Raw genomic sequence first — 17,625 nt, forward strand, 5'->3', positions numbered from 1 at the left:
GGCCTTTAATGATAGAGACTGACGCCTGAGGCTGGAATCACGGGACTGTTAAAAGTCTCCCCAGGTAGATTTTCTCTGAGCAGGGGATGAGACCAGGGCTATTTACCCCCTTTCTTTTCTTTTCTTTTCCTTCTTCTATTTATTTGGAAATAAATTGTGTGCATATTATTGCTTACATATGTAGCCACCTTTCAAGCCTGGAGGTACATATAATAATGGCTATAATAATGGCCTGCAGCGACCATAGAGCATTTCAAGGCTTCAACTATCTGGTACTGTAAATTATGTAACACGTTTACCTTCCAAGGTTGTACAACTGTATAGTACATATATACTTACAGTCAGTACGCATTAATTTTAGCACCCCTCCCTTCACACCGCCCATATCAAGGCTCTACCGCCTAGCAGACCGGTTATCAAGTAGTGATTTAAGGCACCTAAAGTGTCTTCAGTATCTGGTAAAAAAAGGATTTTATGCCTCGGAAGTAACATTCTAGTCAGAAATGTGATTTTTAGCAAAGCAAGTATGTTATTATAACCACCTGGCTAATTGGGTGGATGATTTGACCGGCAGAATATTATGTAATAATATAGTGGAGCGAAGGGTTCTAGGTAAGATTAATGCGGAGTCACTGTATATCTAGGTATGGATAATATGACATGTAGGTAATTATTCATTAACCCCAACAATTTGTACCTAGGTATACAATAGTGCATTTCGATTAATGAAATCTGTATGATCAGTTCCTGGATATGCTTAGATTCCTTATAACTTCATACTGAATTGTAGTTGGGTATGAGACGTTGATATAGTACGCTCCGGGACTTGAAAGGTACAGTAGGACCTCGGAAATGTTGGGCTAAACCTTTGTACCCAGATATACCGCCCTGTATACCGCCTCCATTTTAAACATGCTGTCATAAGAATACGTAGTAGTCGGCCATAGTCTTCTTAGTTGTCTTCTCAGGTACCTAGGTAGTCTTCTCCGATAGACTTTCATGCGTCTTTTCAGTGGTCTTAGGTCTTTTCCTGACAGTCTCCTTGGGTACATACCCGTGGACCTTTTGACTGCTCCTCTTAGCGCCGGATCACGTGGCTACACGCTAACCCATATTAGAAGTTTTAGACTGGCAGAACCGGCAGAATTTGGAGGGCGGTATATCTGGGTATAAAGGCTTAGCCCAATATTTCGGAGGTCCCACAGTATCTAGGTAGTTCTTGGTTCGTAATCCTTTAAAAAAGCCCAGTTACCTTCTCATATCTCTAAAACGAAAGAAGACTGTAATGTATATATCTAATATATACGTGTATATATGTATATTCCAGAAGAGGTGGTCAATATGAAGTCAGTCCTGCATGGCCACTAATTTAACTCCGTACCTTCCGAATCCCCTGGTTCACCTAGGTCTATCCAAATGCAAACTTCCCTCTTCATCACATCTGCACAACCCCAGTTTCGCTATGGCCGAACCGAATCCAGTGGTTTTCTTTGATATTGCCCTTGGAGGTAGGTTTCATTATTTGCATGCGGTGGCTTAGGCATTTGAGTAGTCATCTAACATGGCGAACCCCTGCTAATATAACCACAGGCGAGTCTCTAGGTCGAGTGAAAATGGAGCTGTTCGCCAATATCACCCCACGGACTGCGGAGAATTTCCGTCAATTTTGTACTGGCGAGAGCAAGAACCCCAAGGGACAGCCCCAGGGCTACAAAGGAAGCAAATTTCACCGAGTGGTAAGTTGATGAAGCTCCTTGGATATCGATACCGAATTAATGCTCGCTGCAGATCAAAGATTTCATGATCCAGGGTGGAGATTTCATCAATGGCGATGGCACTGGGTCATGTACCATCTACGGCACCTCGAAATTTGCTGATGAAAATTTCACTCTCACACATGACCGTGCCGGTTTGTTAAGTATGGCTGTAAGTCTGAACTCGAGATTACCTGTCTACCTTTCTATGTTGTAGGAATTTTCATTAACGACAACAGAATTCGGGCCCAAACACCAATGGTTGCCAATTCTTTATCACAACCACGGCCACACCATTCTTGAACAACAAGCATGTGGTCTTCGGCCAGGTGATTGATGGGATGGATCTCGTTAAAATGGTTGAACAGACCCGTACTACTAAAGACAAGCCCAACCAAGATGTAACGATTGTGCAATGTGGAGAGATGTAATGATAATTACACAAATGGAGTGATATCTGGGAAACAGCCACATCCTACAAATCTATAGCTCCTAGAATTAAAAGTGTCTGAATTATGGATATATATATATCAATTTCATATGGCTTTAGTAACCAGGACCTTTTTGTGGATATTTCATAGTGATCGGCACAAATATGATCATCCGAACATACAAAAAAAAAAAGAACAAGACTTCACAGAATCATGCCCTTAGGTCTAGAGCTTAAACTTATTCAGATAATCCGCAGCCAGTGAGATAGCCTCCTCGACCTTGTCAGTGTTGGTACCGTTACCAATGGAAGTAGGCCCCTTTCCTCCTGCTTTTCCTCCCACAGCGCCAGAGACGACGGCTGCCCAGTCGCTTGCCGAAGCACCTTGGTCACTCAGTCCCTGTGTCCAAATCAGTATAAGAATCTCTAATATTTTACTATTTGCTTTCCCAAGCACAACATGGGAAAGACTGATGTAGCCTGTTACTCACCTGAGAGATGTAACATCCGTGTGAAACCCGACCTTGTTCAGAGTCGGCAGCCAAGAGATAGACACTCTTACCCTGCATCTTTGATTTGACATGGTTGAGGGATTCACTAACAGCCTTGGCATTGGCAGAGATCGGAAGCTGGACCACAAGCCACGACTTGTCTTGATTTTCGGGCGCCTCGAAATACGAGGTGATAGCCTCGACTGCCTTCTTCGATTCCAGTTTTTGTTGGGCCTTTTGGCCATCGAGGACCTCCTTATTGATCTTGGCAAAGCGTTCGCGGAACTTGGCCTTTTGGACGGCGGAGATTACAAGCTGGTTGAGATCCACCTGGACTTGCTTAGCCTCCTGTTCCTTTTCGGAGCCCAAAGGTAATGCGTCCAGCCGATCAAGACGCTGTCCGAATTCCTCGGCAACTCTCTGCACCTCATGCGCATCCTCTCCAGTGACGGCAATAATTCGACGAATTCCCTTGGCAATGCCATTCTCCTCCAGGATGATCAAGTCCTTGATATCGCCTGTCTTCTGCACATGAGTTCCACCGCAGAATTCGATGCTGACTTCCTGCCAACGGGGATCTTTCACATTTTTCAGGATCTCCTCCAATTCCACACCGACAGAGACAACACGAACAGGGTCGGGGTAAGTCTCGCCGAATACGGCCCTAACGCCGGAAATTTGCTGGGCAGTGGCAAGCGGAAGTTCTTGGGAGTAAACCGCACAGTTCTGTCGGATATAATCAGTCGACTTGGCTTCGATCTTCTCGAGCTCGGCATCAGAGATTGCGCTTTTGCGGGAGAAGTCAAATCGCAGCTTCTCAGCGGCCACTAGGGAACCCTTCTGCTCGACACCATCGCCTAGGACCTCCTTCAGAGCGAAATTCAGGATATGGGTTCCGGTATGGTTATTCCGGATGGGCCAGCGTCGGAGCTCATCGTACTCGCAAATGACAGAGTTGCCGACAGTAAATGATCCGTATTTCATGAAGCCGGTGTGTAGAACGTATCCGGCGTAAGACTGTACATCGCCAACTTCAAGCTCCGCTTGTCCGTCAATGATGATCTTGCCTGTATCATTTTCTTGGCCACCCTGTTCGGCATAAAAGTTCGTACAGTCGAGAATGATGCCAAGCTGTGCTCCCTCGGGGACATCGTCAGTGCTATTGTGGAACGTCTTCCCGTGGTAGATAGCCTTGACGTGAGCGGTGATGTTACCTCGGCCGAATTTAGGCGAATCATCCGTTTTTTGTACGTCGTTCATTTTCTCCAGCTTGCCTAGGTCATGGACATCAAGCTTGACTGTGTTCTCAGCAGCTTTCTTTTGACCCTTGCTGGCTTCCTTCGCCTTCAAGCGAGCCTCTTCAAATTCGACATCATCAATGCGGAGACCACGTTCCTCGGCCATGATTCGAGTCAGATCAACAGGGAAGCCAAAGGTGTCGTACAGTCTCCACACATCGGCACCATGGAGCATATCGGTGCCCTTGACTTTAGCCTGTTGGGCGTATTGCTCGAACTGCCGCTCACCTCTATCCAAAGTCTTGGCAAATGACAGCTCTTCCTCGTCCAAGATTTCTATAACATCTTGCTGCTTGCGCTTGAGTTCAGGGAACATTTCACCCAATTGATCCACAACAGTCGGCACAAGCTTGGCGAAGAAATTCCCAATATCGACCTGGAAATATTTCCGGGCATACCGAGCTCCTCGGCGTAGGACACGGCGAATCACATAGCCACGGCCCTCGTTGTTGGGAATGACGCCATCCGAGATAGCGAACATCAAAGTCCGCACGTGGTCTGCAACAACACGGTAGGCTGTGTCAATTCCATCGGCATCATCGGCGCCAAACTGGCCGCGGTATTCCCGGGCCCCAGTGGTGTTCTGGATAGCCTGGAAGATCGGAGTGAAGACATCGGTATCGTAGTTGGAAGGCTTGTTTTGGAGAATGGACACCAGTCTTTCAAAGCCCATTCCGGTATCGACGTGTTTGTTGGGAAGGGACCTCAAGGAGCTATCCGGCTCGCGGTTATATTGGATGAAGACGTTGTTCCAGATTTCAAGCACATTTGGGTCGTCTTCATTGACGAGATGAGCAGCGTTGCGCCCACCGATCCGATCATAGTGCACTTCACTACAAGGTCCACATGGTCCTTGATCACCCATTTCCCAGAAGTTATCTTTCATATCTCCAGGAAGAATGTGAGATTCTGGAACGCCCACTGATTTCCATAGTTCTTTGGCTTCCAGATCCGGTTCCAATCCACCAGCTTCATTGCCCTCGAAGTAAGTAACGTAGAGGCGATCGGGATCTAGCCCGTAGACTTCTGTCAACAGGGTCCACGAATAAGTGATGGCTTCTTTCTTGAAGTAGTCGCCAAAACTCCAGTTGCCGAGCATCTCAAAGAAGGTCTAGAGATTTCGTCAGCACTTCTTCTATTTGACGATAGGAATGGGTTTCAATACTGACATGGTGGTAGCTATCCTTGCCAACATCATCCAGATCCTGTGTCATGTTAGTCAGTATACCAAACTCCGTCTAAGACCCCTCTAGCGCTTTCCAGGGCACACCCACGTTATGTTTCCCACCAGCACGGAGGCACTATCCAATTGTATTAGCAACAGTCCCAAGTCAAGGTATTTTAGTGATAGTGGAGATATCCAATACCTTTTGCGAGTTCGTTGCGCGCTTCATCTTTCCAAAGTCCGACGAGGCATCAACGGTGCCCAGGAAGATGGACTTGAACTGGTTCATTCCCGCATTGGTAAAAAGCAGAGTCGGATCCGATAGAGGAGCCACGGGGAAGAAGGGACTGCATAGAAAAATTTCAGGTCAGTCAATGTTGTTGGCGGGGGTGGAGGGGTAGGGGGAAAAAAAAGAATGGGCTCAACGCACCAAATGTATGGCCATTTTGTTTAAAATAATCTAAAAAGGTATCTCGGACTCGCTGAGCAGTCCATTCTGAGCTGAGAGAAGCCATCCTGTCGAATGTGGGAGGGTTGGTTGCCAGGGAGTGAACAAAGCAAGAAGAGAATGTTCTGGGTTGATTTCTGCGAAAGAGATGAGTCAAAGCCCGTTCCCCGTTCGTCACCAACCCAGAAACCCGCATCGAGCAAAGGAATCTGACTCCAGATCTGTGCACTTAGTTCAACCACCTTTCCCACTTTTTCATTTGCTTTATTATCACACACTTGCAAATACAAGAGAGAGAGAGAGAGAGAGAAAGAGAAGGAGATAAAAAAGTGTGGATGGCGGGTGAGGAAGGTCACGGGAAGAAGCGTCCGGCCGAAGCTGACCCCGATGGCGCACAACCGTTAACGAAGAGATTTGGACACCTGCGAATAGGTAGGCAATTGAGGTTGGAAGTTGTGGAAGTTGTCAAGTTAACATATTTTGTAGATAATAGCGTGCCAATCTCCGCTCGGGCCAAACCCAAGGGGCATATCCAGCATAATCAACACCATGACTACATTGACCACATTGATCACCAACATAATCGACATAACCATGAGCTTTCTTCCCCAAACGATGCAATGATCTTGGATGACACCAAGCATACGACTTACATTTACAACCTGGATCAAGAATTAATGGAAGCCGAGTCTCCTGGTTTGGTGTTTTCACCATTTGCGGAGAAAGTGCTCTCAGTCCCTCAATCCGTTCTATCGGACTCGAAACCCTCAGGTAAAGAACTTGTTCTTTATACGGAACCATCTTCCCTCACGGTTCCCCGGGAAAAAGATAATGTTCGAAAGGCAATTCTTGAATCTCGAGCACGAGCTAGAGAGAACAAGACTACGGAGGATTTATACGATGATCCGATGGATATTGATAGTTGAAGTGTGAAATACGGAGTACATGGATAATTAGAATAGCGAATTGTATAATTTTGTACCTATTAGACATCTTAAGGCAAATGTACCCTTATAATAGACAATAGATGTCCACATGTATGCTACTACTAGTATGTAGTATGTAATATACTATGTTGTACTCCTTACACGGGTGAGAATAACCGGAACCACGTGACTCACCGCTTCTGAAAAATTTTCTGGTTTTTTTTTTTGTGGCTCCGACTAAATAATGCACTTTGATAAAAAAAATTTCCTCTCTCCCCCACCATCCCTCTTCCCATCCCTCCCTCAAAATCACATCTAAAATTTCACAATGGCCGATTCTGAGGTTTACGACGGTGCTGTCGGCATCGATCTTGGTGCGTTTTTGCTACTCTAAATTCGATCGCACAGCCGCTAATTGCCATTTTTCGTTTTTAGGCACTACCTACTCTTGTGTTGCCAACTACGAGGGCACCAATGTCGAGATCAGTACGCTTTCCCCCCCAAAAATTCGATCTTTCTCTCAAATCTCTCAAATACTGACTATTTGATCAGTTGCCAACGACCAGGGTAGCTACACTACCCCCTCCTTCGTCTCTTTCACCGACAAGGAGCGTCTGATTGGTGATGCCGCCAAGAACCAGGCCGCCATGAACCCTGCCAACACCGTCTTCGATATCAAGTGAGTTGAAAAAAAAAAAAAAGAAAAAAAGGAAAAAAAAGAAAACTCTCTTGCCCAGCCCATCAATTCGAGATATGCGCATTCTCCACAATTACGAATTCGTTCTGACTCAAATGGAACAGGCGTCTGATCGGTCGCCGCTTCGAGGACCCCATCGTCAAGAAGGATGTTGAGTCCTGGCCCTTCAAGGTCATCGACCAGGGTGGCAACCCCGTTGTCCAGGTTGAGTACCTTAACGAGACCAAGGTCTTCTCTCCCCAGGAGATCTCCTCCATGGTCCTCATGAAGGTATGGCGAAATAAATATGTCATATTTGTGGGATTTGTTTGCTGACTAGTTGGCACAGATGAAAGAGGTCGCCGAGATCAAGCTCGGCAAGAAGGTTGAGAAGGCTGTCATCACCGTGCCCGCTTACTTCAACGACAACCAGCGTCAGGCCACCAAGGATGCCGGTGCCATCGCTGGCCTGAACGTTCTCCGTATTATCAACGAGCCTACTGCTGCCGCTATCGCCTACGGTCTCGGCGCCGGCAAGTCTGAGAAGGAGCGCAACGTCCTTATCTACGATCTCGGTGGTGGTACCTTCGATGTCTCCCTGCTGAACATCCAGGGTGGTGTCTTCACTGTCAAGGCCACTGCTGGTGACACTCACCTTGGTGGTCAGGATTTCGATACTAACCTCCTTGAGCACTTCAAGAAGGAGTTCCAGCGCAAGACTGGCAAGGATCTCTCCGGTGATTCTCGTGCTCTCCGTCGTCTCCGCACTGCTTGCGAGCGTGCTAAGCGTACCCTGTCCAACGCTACCCAGACCACCGTCGAGATTGACTCTCTCTTCGACGGTGAGGACCTCAACTCCTCCATCACTCGTGCCCGTTTCGAGGACCTTAACGCCAAGGCTTTCTCTGGCACCCTCGACCCCGTCCAGCAGGTCCTCAAGGACTCTGGCATTCCTAAGAACAAGGTTGATGAGATCGTCCTTGTTGGTGGCTCCACCCGTATTCCTCGTATCCAGAAGCTTCTGAGCGACTTCTTCGATGGCAAGAAGCTTGAGAAGGTAAGATAGGACAGCACCACTTGATCTAACGTCTAAGCCTAGTTACTTACACTTTTTTTTTTCTTAGAGCATCAACCCCGATGAAGCTGTTGCCTACGGTGCTGCCGTTCAGGCCGGTATCCTCTCCGGCAAGGCCACCTCTGCTGAGACCGCTGATCTGCTCCTTCTTGACGTTGTTCCTCTTTCCCTTGGTGTTGCCATGGAGGGCAACATCTTCGCCCCCGTTGTCAACCGTGGCCAGACCGTCCCCACTATCAAGAAGCGCACCTTCACCACTGTTGTCGACAACCAGAGCACTGTTCAGTTCCCCGTTTACCAGGGTGAGCGTACCAACTGTGCTGATAACACCTCCCTGGGAGAGTTCACTCTTGCTCCCCTTCCTCCCATGCGCGCCGGTGAGGCCGCTCTCGAGTGTGTCTTCGAGGTTGACGTCAACGGTATCCTGAAGGTCACCGCCACTGAGAAGACCTCCGGCCGCACTGCCAACATCACCATCTCCAACGCTGTTGGCAAGCTTTCCAGCGCCGAGATTGACCAGATGGTTGACGGTACGTTTTCTCTGTTGATTCTATTTCTTTTTGACTATATGCTAACGTGACTTTAATGTAGATGCTGCCAAGTTCAAGACCAGCGACGAGGCTTTCACCAAGCGCTTCGAGTCTCGTCAGCAGCTCGAGTCTTACATCTCCCGTGTCGAGGAGATTGTCTCCGACCCTGGCATGTCCATGAAGCTCAAGCGCGGCAACAAGGAGCGCATTGAGTCTGCTCTCAGTGACGCCATGGCCCAGCTCGAGGTTGAGGACTCCACCCCCGAGGACCTTAAGAAGAAGGAGCTTGCTCTCAAGCGTCTGATCACCAAGGCCATGGCCACACGGTAAATGCATACATGGGAAGACATGAACATAGACTTATGGCCAACGAATTTTCCTCTTTTTCCCGGGACTCTGCTTCTTAGGGAATCTGCACCATGTAGACCTTGGGCAGAGTTGGTCTCTGTCACGCTTTGTTTATGAAGCCGGGCAACTTGGGCGCAGTTTTCTTTTCTTGAAAAGTATGATTTGATTTGTTTTTTGTAGACGAAGTTCGCCATCTGCAATTTAATGACATTGTGATGATCTCCTTTCGTAATAATTGGAACACTTTATATAGTTCTATACCATGCATGGTAATATTGGGGTTGAATTTCTTTTTTTTTCTTTTTCTTTTTTTTTTGGCCGCGAGGCTGAAAGGCGGGTAACGTGAGAGATAACTTCGGAACTGTCCACCTCCGCCTCACAACTTTCTACACCAACCACTTCTACCATGCAACGCATTATAACCCAATCCATTCGCTCCTCTTGCCCTCGTCTTGTTGCGCGCCCTCAAGGGACGCAAGTGTTTCGATCTTCATGTCTCCTACCCCGAACACAGCGCGGCGTTCCTCTGAACGTGCGTGAGTTTACCAATTCGCCTGCCCTATACAAGAAAAAGGACAAGGCCAAAAAAGCTTCTGCTTCAGCTTCCGAGCCTGAGGAAAGCTCCAGCGCTCCTTCCGAAGATCCCTTTGATCTTTCCCAATTACACAATGGCATTTCCACAGCTGTTGCTCGGCTAAAGGATGATCTGTCCAAGCTTCGCGCAGGAGGGCGTTTCAATACCGCAGTCCTAGAAAGTTTGAGGGTCCAGCTGAGCAAAGATAGCAAAGATTCAGTCAAATTGGGGGATCTGGCGCAGGTTGTGCCCAAGGGAGGACGCATGGTTACTCTTTTGGCGGCCGAAGAGGATGTAAGTTCATGCCACTCGACCGCACTGATTTCTTTTCTTGTCGGGGACGTGAGCCTGCTATTGCTGTACCAATAGGGAACCAGTACTAATACACTTTGAGCAGCACTTGAAACCTCTTACTTCAGCAATTGTCTCCTCAAACCTCTCCTTGACCCCTCAGCCTGATCCTCACAACGCCCTCCAGCTCAACATTCCTATCCCACCGCCTACAAAAGAATCCCGGGACAAGAACGTCCAAGCTGCCAAGCAAGCATTCGAAAAGGCCGCCGGCGTAGTGCGTGACTCTAGGGGTGCCATGCATAAACGTCTTCAGGATATGCAGAAGAAGAAACTAGCTCGTCCAGACGACGTGCGCAAAGCCCACGACCAGATGGAGAAGGTTACAGAGCAGGGCCAGAAGGAGGTGAAGGATGCATTTGAAGGGGCCAAGAAAACATTGGAACAGGCATAAAAAGCCCAATTGGCAAGCCAAGGAAGGGTCATGAAAAATTATACTTATAGCCTATGGCAATGGGCGTTTGTAAAATAATACTTTGTAAATCTAGGTACAGGCATAGGCACAATTGTGAAAAATAGGGGAACATAGTGAAATGAACTGGGTTAACGAAACAAATATAATACAAATCACTTTCTAGCACTCAGTTCACATACATTAAACGCTCTTGGTCTTGCGGCCAGCAGAGACAAGAGATTCAATCTTGGCCATGAACTGTGAGGTCTTCCCAGTTGTCTGGTAGGTCGCGTTGTTCCTGAGGTTCTTCGACACCTCTCCCAATACGGCATGTCCATCTTTCCCGACTCCAGACTTGGGGTAGTTCCCCTGAACGAACATTTCCATGAGAGGCTTGGTGTTTGCTGCGTCGATGGGACTAAACTCGACATTCCGAGGCTCCACAAGGTCACCCTTGCGCTGTGAAATTTGATCGGCACGAAGCTGAGCCAATCGTTTGGTCTCTTCCAAAGCCTCGGCCTTATCATTTTCATTGTGGAACAGAACACTCTGGCCCTTCCATAGGCGCCTTCCAAGCTCATAGGGCGGGATATAGCCATTGGCAAAGCGGCCGCCCAGGCTGGAAAGCTTTTCATAGACAGCAGCCGAGCGCGAGTTCACGTCTGTGGGAATTGAAGGCCAGGTCTCTTTCAAGGTAGAGTAGTTGATCTCCTGGGGCTCATAGCGAATAGGGGTTGGCCGGGATTTGATGATTTGCTCTTGCAGAATTTGGTCGATAGCCGCCGCTTCGGCATCTTCGCCCTCGTCATTCTCCGAAGATCTTGCATTTCTGCGCGGGCCGTTTCGGTTACCTTTGGCGGCTTTGGCGGCTTTGGCGGATGGTTTAGGTTTGCGATTTGGGGGTTGGTTGCCGCCTCGAACGTTGCGTGATCTCGGGCTGCGGATAATCTTAGGTTGCTCTCCACCGCTAGCTCGTGCCGCTGCAAAAGATCTAGCATCAATCACTCGAGGAGGACGAGTTTGAGACTGGTTGGGCCGAGCTGGGGGGGCCATTGTAATTGCGAGGTCGGTGGGAAGGTGTGGCCGATGAAGGGCGGGAGTTGGGTTTACGGTTGTCTAATGAGTGTCAGAATTCAAACTCCTAATGGCCACAATAAGTGAGAGGCAGTTGTACAACTGTATTTATCTCAATGCCTGCTTCCCTTGTATGTACTTACCGGATGGCTGGGTTCGATCTTCGGCCACTGTACGAGTACAGGAGAACTGGCGAGCAGGTGTAGAAAGACCGAATTTTGCCCGTTCACAATGCAGTGAGATCTGTCTCAGCTGTGGCCGAAACATATTGTAGTCTGAATGAATCAGGTCGTACGCCTAGAGCGCTTTGGCGAAGAGACTTGATACTGTTCGACGCGGAAAGATTGAATGAAGAATTACAGTCACGTGAGTCACCGCCCTCCTCCGGGCTTCCAAGTAAACACCATTGTCAAGTCTTCCTTTGTTTCATTGCAATACCTTTCTAACTGCTAAAATGCTTCGTCGAAAGCCAACAGCTATTGCTATTACTTCCGAGGATATTGCTGCTTTTGAAGAAGCCAGACTTCGCAAACTGTCTGAAGAAAACAAACACCCAGAACAGCACGTAAAAGGGACCTCCAATGTCAACCTTGACCCCAGCGATGAATTGAAACCACTTCCAGGTGACAAGGCCAGGATTGTCCGGACCCGTGAAGAAAGAATTGGCGTTAGTCGGCGTGGTTGACTGTCCACACCACGATCTTGAGCCCCTAGACCACCATTTCATGTTGCTATGACTTGGTCCACAACACGACACTTGGATATGAGGTACATAACCCAATCATGATCTGCTTGCATGTATTTCTTGGCCCCTGAATTACCATAATTTCTCTTTGGGTCGTCATTATTCACCATTAACAAGAATAAATAGGGCAGAATCTTGTTGAAAACAAACACGCGTCCCATACATCCCACACCATCTTCCTCGTATGACAGCATATGGCAGCGAGTGATTGAACAATCATAGAGCATGGTGTTTTCTAAAGCACCAGACGATCAGACATTGATAGGGCATGGGTTTCTCTTTGCTGATATCTACCAACATCCCAGCATATCCCTGCATTCCCCCTATGGTTTCCCATTGGCTAGGACATTGACACAACACTGGAGAAGGAATGACACATTGGAAGATCTTGACAATACAGCAAACAATGTACACTACTTCGTTCAGGACACATCTATCGAGCATCCTGACAAGAACTGATGCACTAAGTGAGCCCTCTCTTTTGGCTTATTTCGGGATTTATTTCTTCTGATCGGAGGCTGTAGCTTAAAAATAGACATCAAAGATACTAGCAAGGACAATCTGAGAAACCCTCCAGTATAAAACACAAGTGCTATTCTACCACTGCTCTATACCGACATGTCCAATCTGTATAGTGTCTTTTCCACGACTATCAATTCTTTCCTAAATTCAGTCTACCAAAGAGACCAATTAAAGCAAGCTTTTGATGTACAACAGGATTTATGCATCAACTATCATCCCGGCCGTTTAGAGATGTCATGATGTTTGGGCATCTCTACCTCGGACCTTTCTTCATTGGGCCATGCCTATGTCCCTGGTGGTTGTAGTGTAAGAAGAAAACAGAAATATTCCACAGGAAAGAAAGGACGAAAGATATGAATATACAGTGACAATAGCAATGGTTGTCTTGGATAGTGAAACAAGAACCAGCAGGCCAAAAAGGGGAAATCGGGGGATTGGATGGGAGAGAAACAAGGTCGTAGATGGTTTGGTATTTTTGCGTCTTATCCTCTTTGGCGCTTGGACATGTTATTGTCGGAGCTAGCATCAACTGGATAATTCCATCGCCGTTTCAGCCCTTGTGGATCATACACACTAGCAACACTTTGCTGCCAGTCTCGTGCTGAGAATACAACTGGGGGTGCCTGGAACTGGGAAGGCGAGAGAGAGTGGGTAGATGTGACAGAGGGCACTTTGTTGGGTGTCTCGTATTGGATGGGGTATTGGGGGTTCATAACGTTTTGTACACTCGGTACTGAATTGTTTATAGGCATTGGTGGGGAGTTTGTGCTGACGGTAGAAGGGTTCACGGAGAAGGCCATGTCCCATTGACTAGAGTGAATGATTAGTATGAGACCAAGCGAGAGTCGAGTGTTGAAAGAAGTGGATCATGTACGTACGTGATGATTCGGGTCGGGTCCCAGTGATTTTCATCGACCGAAGGGGCATCTAGAGGATGAGTTGTTGAAGGCTGATGGGCAACCATCCCGAGGGATTGTATCTGGGAAGATGTGTCGGACTTCGAATCTTCAGCACCAGCCGAAATCGGAGGTGTTGCCGGGAGCGGGTTGTAACGCACTCTGGATTGGATTGGATTCAAGTGCGGATGATAGTGCGCATCCATAGGTGGACTGGGATGGTAGGGTTCCGAGGGACTGCCGTATGGGAAACTGGGCTTCAACTCGAAAGGACGCTGCATATCGGCGGAGAAAGCCAGTCTTAATGAATCGATCTGAGCCTGAATCTCCGGCATGGGCCAGGCGGCGGAGCACGTCTCGAGAATTCTCATATGACGGGTGAAGAATTCACGGGCATCTGAATTGAATTCCGGGTCGGGGGAGGTAATTGCAACCTACTCGTATTAGAATGTCTTTGCTACGAAAAAGAAAACTCCCACAAATTGTTAAATGCTTACCAGGTGCAGCATCGTACAAGTCAGGATACAATATATGGCAAAATTGATGCCTCTCTGCATGTAAAGTAGGCCAGATAGCCCGAACCTCTGCAAGATGGCTTCTTGTAGTCGACAGAGGCTTTTTGCCGAGGAGTAGCACAATGACATATGGATCTTCCATTCACCACCGGCTGCAAAAGATTGAGAAGCGAAAAGCTGAGGGCGATGTAACAAAATAATGGCGAGGTGGCAATGAGAATGCATATTGCCCACAAAATGAGATGGAAGCCACGGTGGAGAGCCATCGGCAGGATAGTTGACCTGTAGGTCTGGAGGAAGGTTGCGAAGCCAGTCTGCAAAAAGCGGGTTGTTTTGTACAAATCGGGCATCTGCGCCCCAGTCCTTTTGCTTCTTAACTTTGTGATAGATATCTGTAATTATGCGGATGTGATGTGCGTTGCGAACGAAGTAGGCGTATTGTCTTGAGCGGTCGATTTCGTAATGATCGAGACCTCTGATATCTAGCGTCGGACGCATTTCCACTGTCTCAGGATCGACCCCGTAATCCGAGCGGCCTACTTTAATTAGAAACTGGTTGATTTTAATGAAGGATGGGACGGAAATAGACTCACCTTGGGGCCCGCCGATCATCACCTCAACCACCATGAGAGCCTGCCACACTCTTGTGTGCACCAAGCATTCAATTGGACCCAGTCCACACGGCTTGCCTTCAGCGTGGTTACTGTAATGTTCATGAATGTCCAAATCTTTCGCCATTGAGACAATAGTCTTGACAGTCTGCCACGATCGATAATAGTACCCTTTCTTTGGCAAAGATTCCCTTGCTTTTAGTAGCAGAAGTAATGCTTGGATAGTACTCAAACGTGGCACATCCATAAAACTAGTCTCGTGTCCTATAAGATGTCAGTTTTTGAAGATGGCTGAAGGAATGTTCAATATTGACTTACTATTAGCCAAGGCAAGCCACTGAGCGCCTTCTGCGGGCTCATCAGATAAACGGCCCGCACAGGCAAAAAGGGCCTCGAGAAGAAGGGGAGAGATGGAATGGCGATCATGTTGCCATTGATAGTACAGATGGGCACGAGATACGACAGGGACATATGGATGTATCTCATCAAAGTAGATCTTGAAATAAGCCATAACGTCGTCTTCGGCAGGCATGAGCTCGGGGGGGGAATTCGAATCGTCACGCCCGATCCGGTTCTGAGAGGTGGGAGTTGCTCTTCAACGTCGTCCTGGATAGGGGCGTCGGGTTCAATTCGATCGGTGCGTTGCCTTCTAATGTATGGAGCTAAGGGGTGAGTGTTAGCCATCAGTCACGGGAAAATACATAGAAAGGCAATGTGCCATACCAATCCCGCTCTCATCAATCTTCAACTCCCCAAGTACATCGCTGAGGTTTTCTGCAGTTGACTGATCGTTATCAACATACACGTTCCGATCTGATGACCCCATAGACGGAGTCTGCGGCCCCGGAAACATTTGAGGCTGTTGATAAGTTTGGTGCGACATTGCCATCTGTGGTGACTGAAGATCGTTGTAGATGGTGGGCTGAGACTGAGGAGGGACGAATTGGGAATACATGCTCATTTGATCATACGAGGAAATAGTGTTCATAGTTGGCTGACTGTTGTCCTTGAAGATCGGCGCGACCGGAAATGTATGAGAACCCTCGGCTGCGTTAGAGGGTCCGCCGGTCTCGAGAGTAGACTCGCTCTGGCCATCAGGGGAGAAAGTCTCCATCTTGCCCGATGGTCGGAGGGACACAGACCAGCTTTAGACGAGTGCATGCAGAACAAGGCCACGTATTCGTCGTAGCTGCGTCACACTTGATTTTCCTTTTTCGGCAACCGTTACAGGCTCGCATCACTAAAAGCCAGGCTGGTCAGTATTTGTTGACTCGTCATGGACGCTTTTCATACCCTTCAATCTCTTATGTCGGTTATGCTCATCAACAAATACATAGTCTACACCAATGAATGGTTAGTTGCCAATGCAACATGCAAGGAACAGATGGTGCTTAAGGGACATACTTTTCTGGCCTTCTCTCGGGGGGGCCCGCTGGGGGCGCAAACGAATAACCTTGCATACTTGCCCGTTTGATAACAAGTGTCGGGTTTGTAGAATGGCGTAGACTGTGGCAGTTGAGGGAACTCAAGCTGGTATTGGGACTATCAGGGTATCAAGAAGGAAGAAAGAAAAAAAAAGACTGTGCTGGACGTTCTATCCACAAGGACCCGCCTCGGGAAATTGAAGGACGTTGTCGGTTTGTAGGTGAGAGAGAGAATGCAGAGGTCGAATCTCGCTCTGCCAGATAAGGATTTGTCGCCAGTGATCCAACTGCGCCCAGGAGGCGATAGGGCTGAAATGAAGATCAAGGGCAGAAATCGTGGGATGCTGGGGTAGTCGAAGTCTGAGCAGATTAATCGGGGCAGACAAACAGTTATGGTTGCGACAAGCCCCAGAGGCGGTGTTCAACGACAGACTCCAGGTTGCCCAAAGGCTGCGATTGACTTGCCGAGGCTCCGCGGAAAATTGATCGGCAGAAGTCGCGAAAGTCCCAAGACGTGCAAGTGTTCTGCAAGGCAGTTTGAGAGATTTGCGCTCTCGGCAAACCGAGTGCAACGTATATCAAGTGCGTGAAGCTGGACCGAAAAAGAGAATCAGGCTGACTCGGGGCTGGAATGCACGTGGTGAATAAATAGTTGATTGCTGTTAAAGTACGGGGGCGAATTAGCGTCGGTTCCCACACATATAATCCAGTTCAAATAAGACAACACAGAAGAACATTGAGAGTTCCCCAAGGGCAACTGCTTACAAATCGGATAAGTAGAAAGGGTTTGGGTGCATATCCATCAATATCAATGTCACAAGGTACTCCACATTTGAATCAACGAGCCTGGCGCATAGCTCAATTGGGACGGAATATGTGGAAGAAGCGCGGAGCATTAGGAAGAGCAACCCAGGTTCACAAGTGGAGAAATAGAGACATTGGCGAATGGGCTGTAGGGCTGTTGAGAAAAAGGAAAAAAAAGAAAAGGGGAAAATTAAAGCTGTGTGTGAGAGAGGGAGAGAGAAGAAGAAGAAGATCAGAAGCTGAGGGGTGGTGCCAAGTTGTGGAAGAGGATCCAATAGCGCCCGCCGCTGTGGATTTTCCCAGGGTGGAGGGGCGATCCGGATTTGATTTTCTATACGGAGGGATTTTAATTTAGATTATATACGGAGTAGATGATCTTATATGTTGTACTTGATTTATTCTATAACAGGGAATTATTCCAGTTGGTTTCCACGTATAACATATACATATATCATGATCTATATATACAACATAGGTAATATATAAGAGTTACCGAGTTATATTAGTAGTTGGTGAATAAGGGATGAGGGCGTCTCCACTTAGGAGTGATACTGTTACCTTAGTGAATTAATAG

General features: G+C 47.8%; 8 protein-coding genes across 8 annotated transcripts, besides 2 other annotated features; 5 read left to right on the forward strand and 3 right to left on the reverse strand.

The window, feature by feature from the left end:
* Positions 1–1,462: 1,462 nt before the first annotated feature.
* Positions 1,463–2,185, forward strand: cyp3 (putative peptidyl-prolyl cis-trans isomerase; the record flags this gene model as incomplete). Its single annotated transcript, XM_057290616.1, has 4 exons — positions 1,463–1,508; positions 1,591–1,736; positions 1,789–1,926; positions 1,994–2,185. The coding sequence occupies 4 exons, from the start codon at positions 1,463–1,465 to the stop codon at positions 2,183–2,185; spliced, it is 522 nt and encodes a 173-aa protein (XP_057151818.1).
* A 212-nt stretch (positions 2,186–2,397) lies between these two features.
* N7519_003840 (alanine--tRNA ligase) lies at positions 2,398–5,782 on the reverse strand (the record flags this gene model as incomplete). The annotated part of the gene is made up of 6 exons (XM_057290617.1): positions 2,398–2,584; positions 2,676–5,084; positions 5,143–5,178; positions 5,248–5,274; positions 5,341–5,485; positions 5,565–5,782. The coding sequence occupies 6 exons, from the start codon at positions 5,780–5,782 to the stop codon at positions 2,411–2,413; spliced, it is 3,009 nt and encodes a 1,002-aa protein (XP_057151819.1). The 3' UTR covers positions 2,398–2,410.
* A 139-nt stretch (positions 5,783–5,921) lies between these two features.
* N7519_003841 (uncharacterized protein) lies at positions 5,922–6,512 on the forward strand (the record flags this gene model as incomplete). Its single annotated transcript, XM_057290618.1, has 2 exons — positions 5,922–6,018; positions 6,073–6,512. 2 exons carry the CDS (start codon positions 5,922–5,924, stop codon positions 6,510–6,512), a joined length of 537 nt encoding a protein of 178 aa, XP_057151820.1.
* A 328-nt stretch (positions 6,513–6,840) lies between these two features.
* On the forward strand, positions 6,841–9,123 carry hscA (putative Hsp70 chaperone (HscA); the record flags this gene model as incomplete). The annotated part of the gene is made up of 7 exons (XM_057290619.1): positions 6,841–6,886; positions 6,948–6,998; positions 7,065–7,191; positions 7,314–7,479; positions 7,538–8,245; positions 8,313–8,793; positions 8,855–9,123. The coding sequence occupies 7 exons, from the start codon at positions 6,841–6,843 to the stop codon at positions 9,121–9,123; spliced, it is 1,848 nt and encodes a 615-aa protein (XP_057151821.1).
* A 424-nt stretch (positions 9,124–9,547) lies between these two features.
* Positions 9,548–10,460, forward strand: N7519_003843 (ribosome-recycling factor; the record flags this gene model as incomplete). Its single annotated transcript, XM_057290620.1, has 2 exons — positions 9,548–10,009; positions 10,113–10,460. The coding sequence occupies 2 exons, from the start codon at positions 9,548–9,550 to the stop codon at positions 10,458–10,460; spliced, it is 810 nt and encodes a 269-aa protein (XP_057151822.1).
* A 201-nt stretch (positions 10,461–10,661) lies between these two features.
* Positions 10,662–11,513, reverse strand: N7519_003844 (uncharacterized protein; the record flags this gene model as incomplete). The annotated part of the gene is made up of 1 exon (XM_057290621.1): positions 10,662–11,513. One exon carries the CDS (start codon positions 11,511–11,513, stop codon positions 10,662–10,664), a length of 852 nt encoding a protein of 283 aa, XP_057151823.1.
* Positions 11,514–11,988: 475 nt separating this feature from the next.
* N7519_003845 (CDC26 family anaphase-promoting complex subunit) lies at positions 11,989–12,219 on the forward strand (the record flags this gene model as incomplete). Its single annotated transcript, XM_057290622.1, has 1 exon — positions 11,989–12,219. One exon carries the CDS (start codon positions 11,989–11,991, stop codon positions 12,217–12,219), a length of 231 nt encoding a protein of 76 aa, XP_057151824.1.
* A 1,064-nt stretch (positions 12,220–13,283) lies between these two features.
* On the reverse strand, positions 13,284–15,937 carry N7519_003846 (fungal specific transcription factor domain-containing protein; the record flags this gene model as incomplete). Its single annotated transcript, XM_057290623.1, has 6 exons — positions 13,284–13,611; positions 13,680–14,131; positions 14,195–14,748; positions 14,806–15,087; positions 15,138–15,485; positions 15,547–15,937. The coding sequence occupies 6 exons, from the start codon at positions 15,935–15,937 to the stop codon at positions 13,284–13,286; spliced, it is 2,355 nt and encodes a 784-aa protein (XP_057151825.1).
* A 208-nt stretch (positions 15,938–16,145) lies between these two features.
* Positions 16,146–16,161: a sequence feature (Short protein (N7519_003847, KAJ6188939.1) was converted to a misc_feature.).
* Positions 16,162–16,227: 66 nt separating this feature from the next.
* Positions 16,228–16,283: a sequence feature (Short protein (N7519_003847, KAJ6188939.1) was converted to a misc_feature.).
* Between the last annotated feature and the right edge of the window lie 1,342 nt (positions 16,284–17,625).

Source organism: Penicillium mononematosum, assembly GCF_028829835.1.
Source record: "Penicillium mononematosum strain IBT 11891 chromosome Unknown utg000002l:1.0-8112719.0:1.0-8118358.0, whole genome shotgun sequence".
Lineage (NCBI taxonomy): Eukaryota > Fungi > Ascomycota > Eurotiomycetes > Eurotiales > Aspergillaceae > Penicillium > Penicillium mononematosum.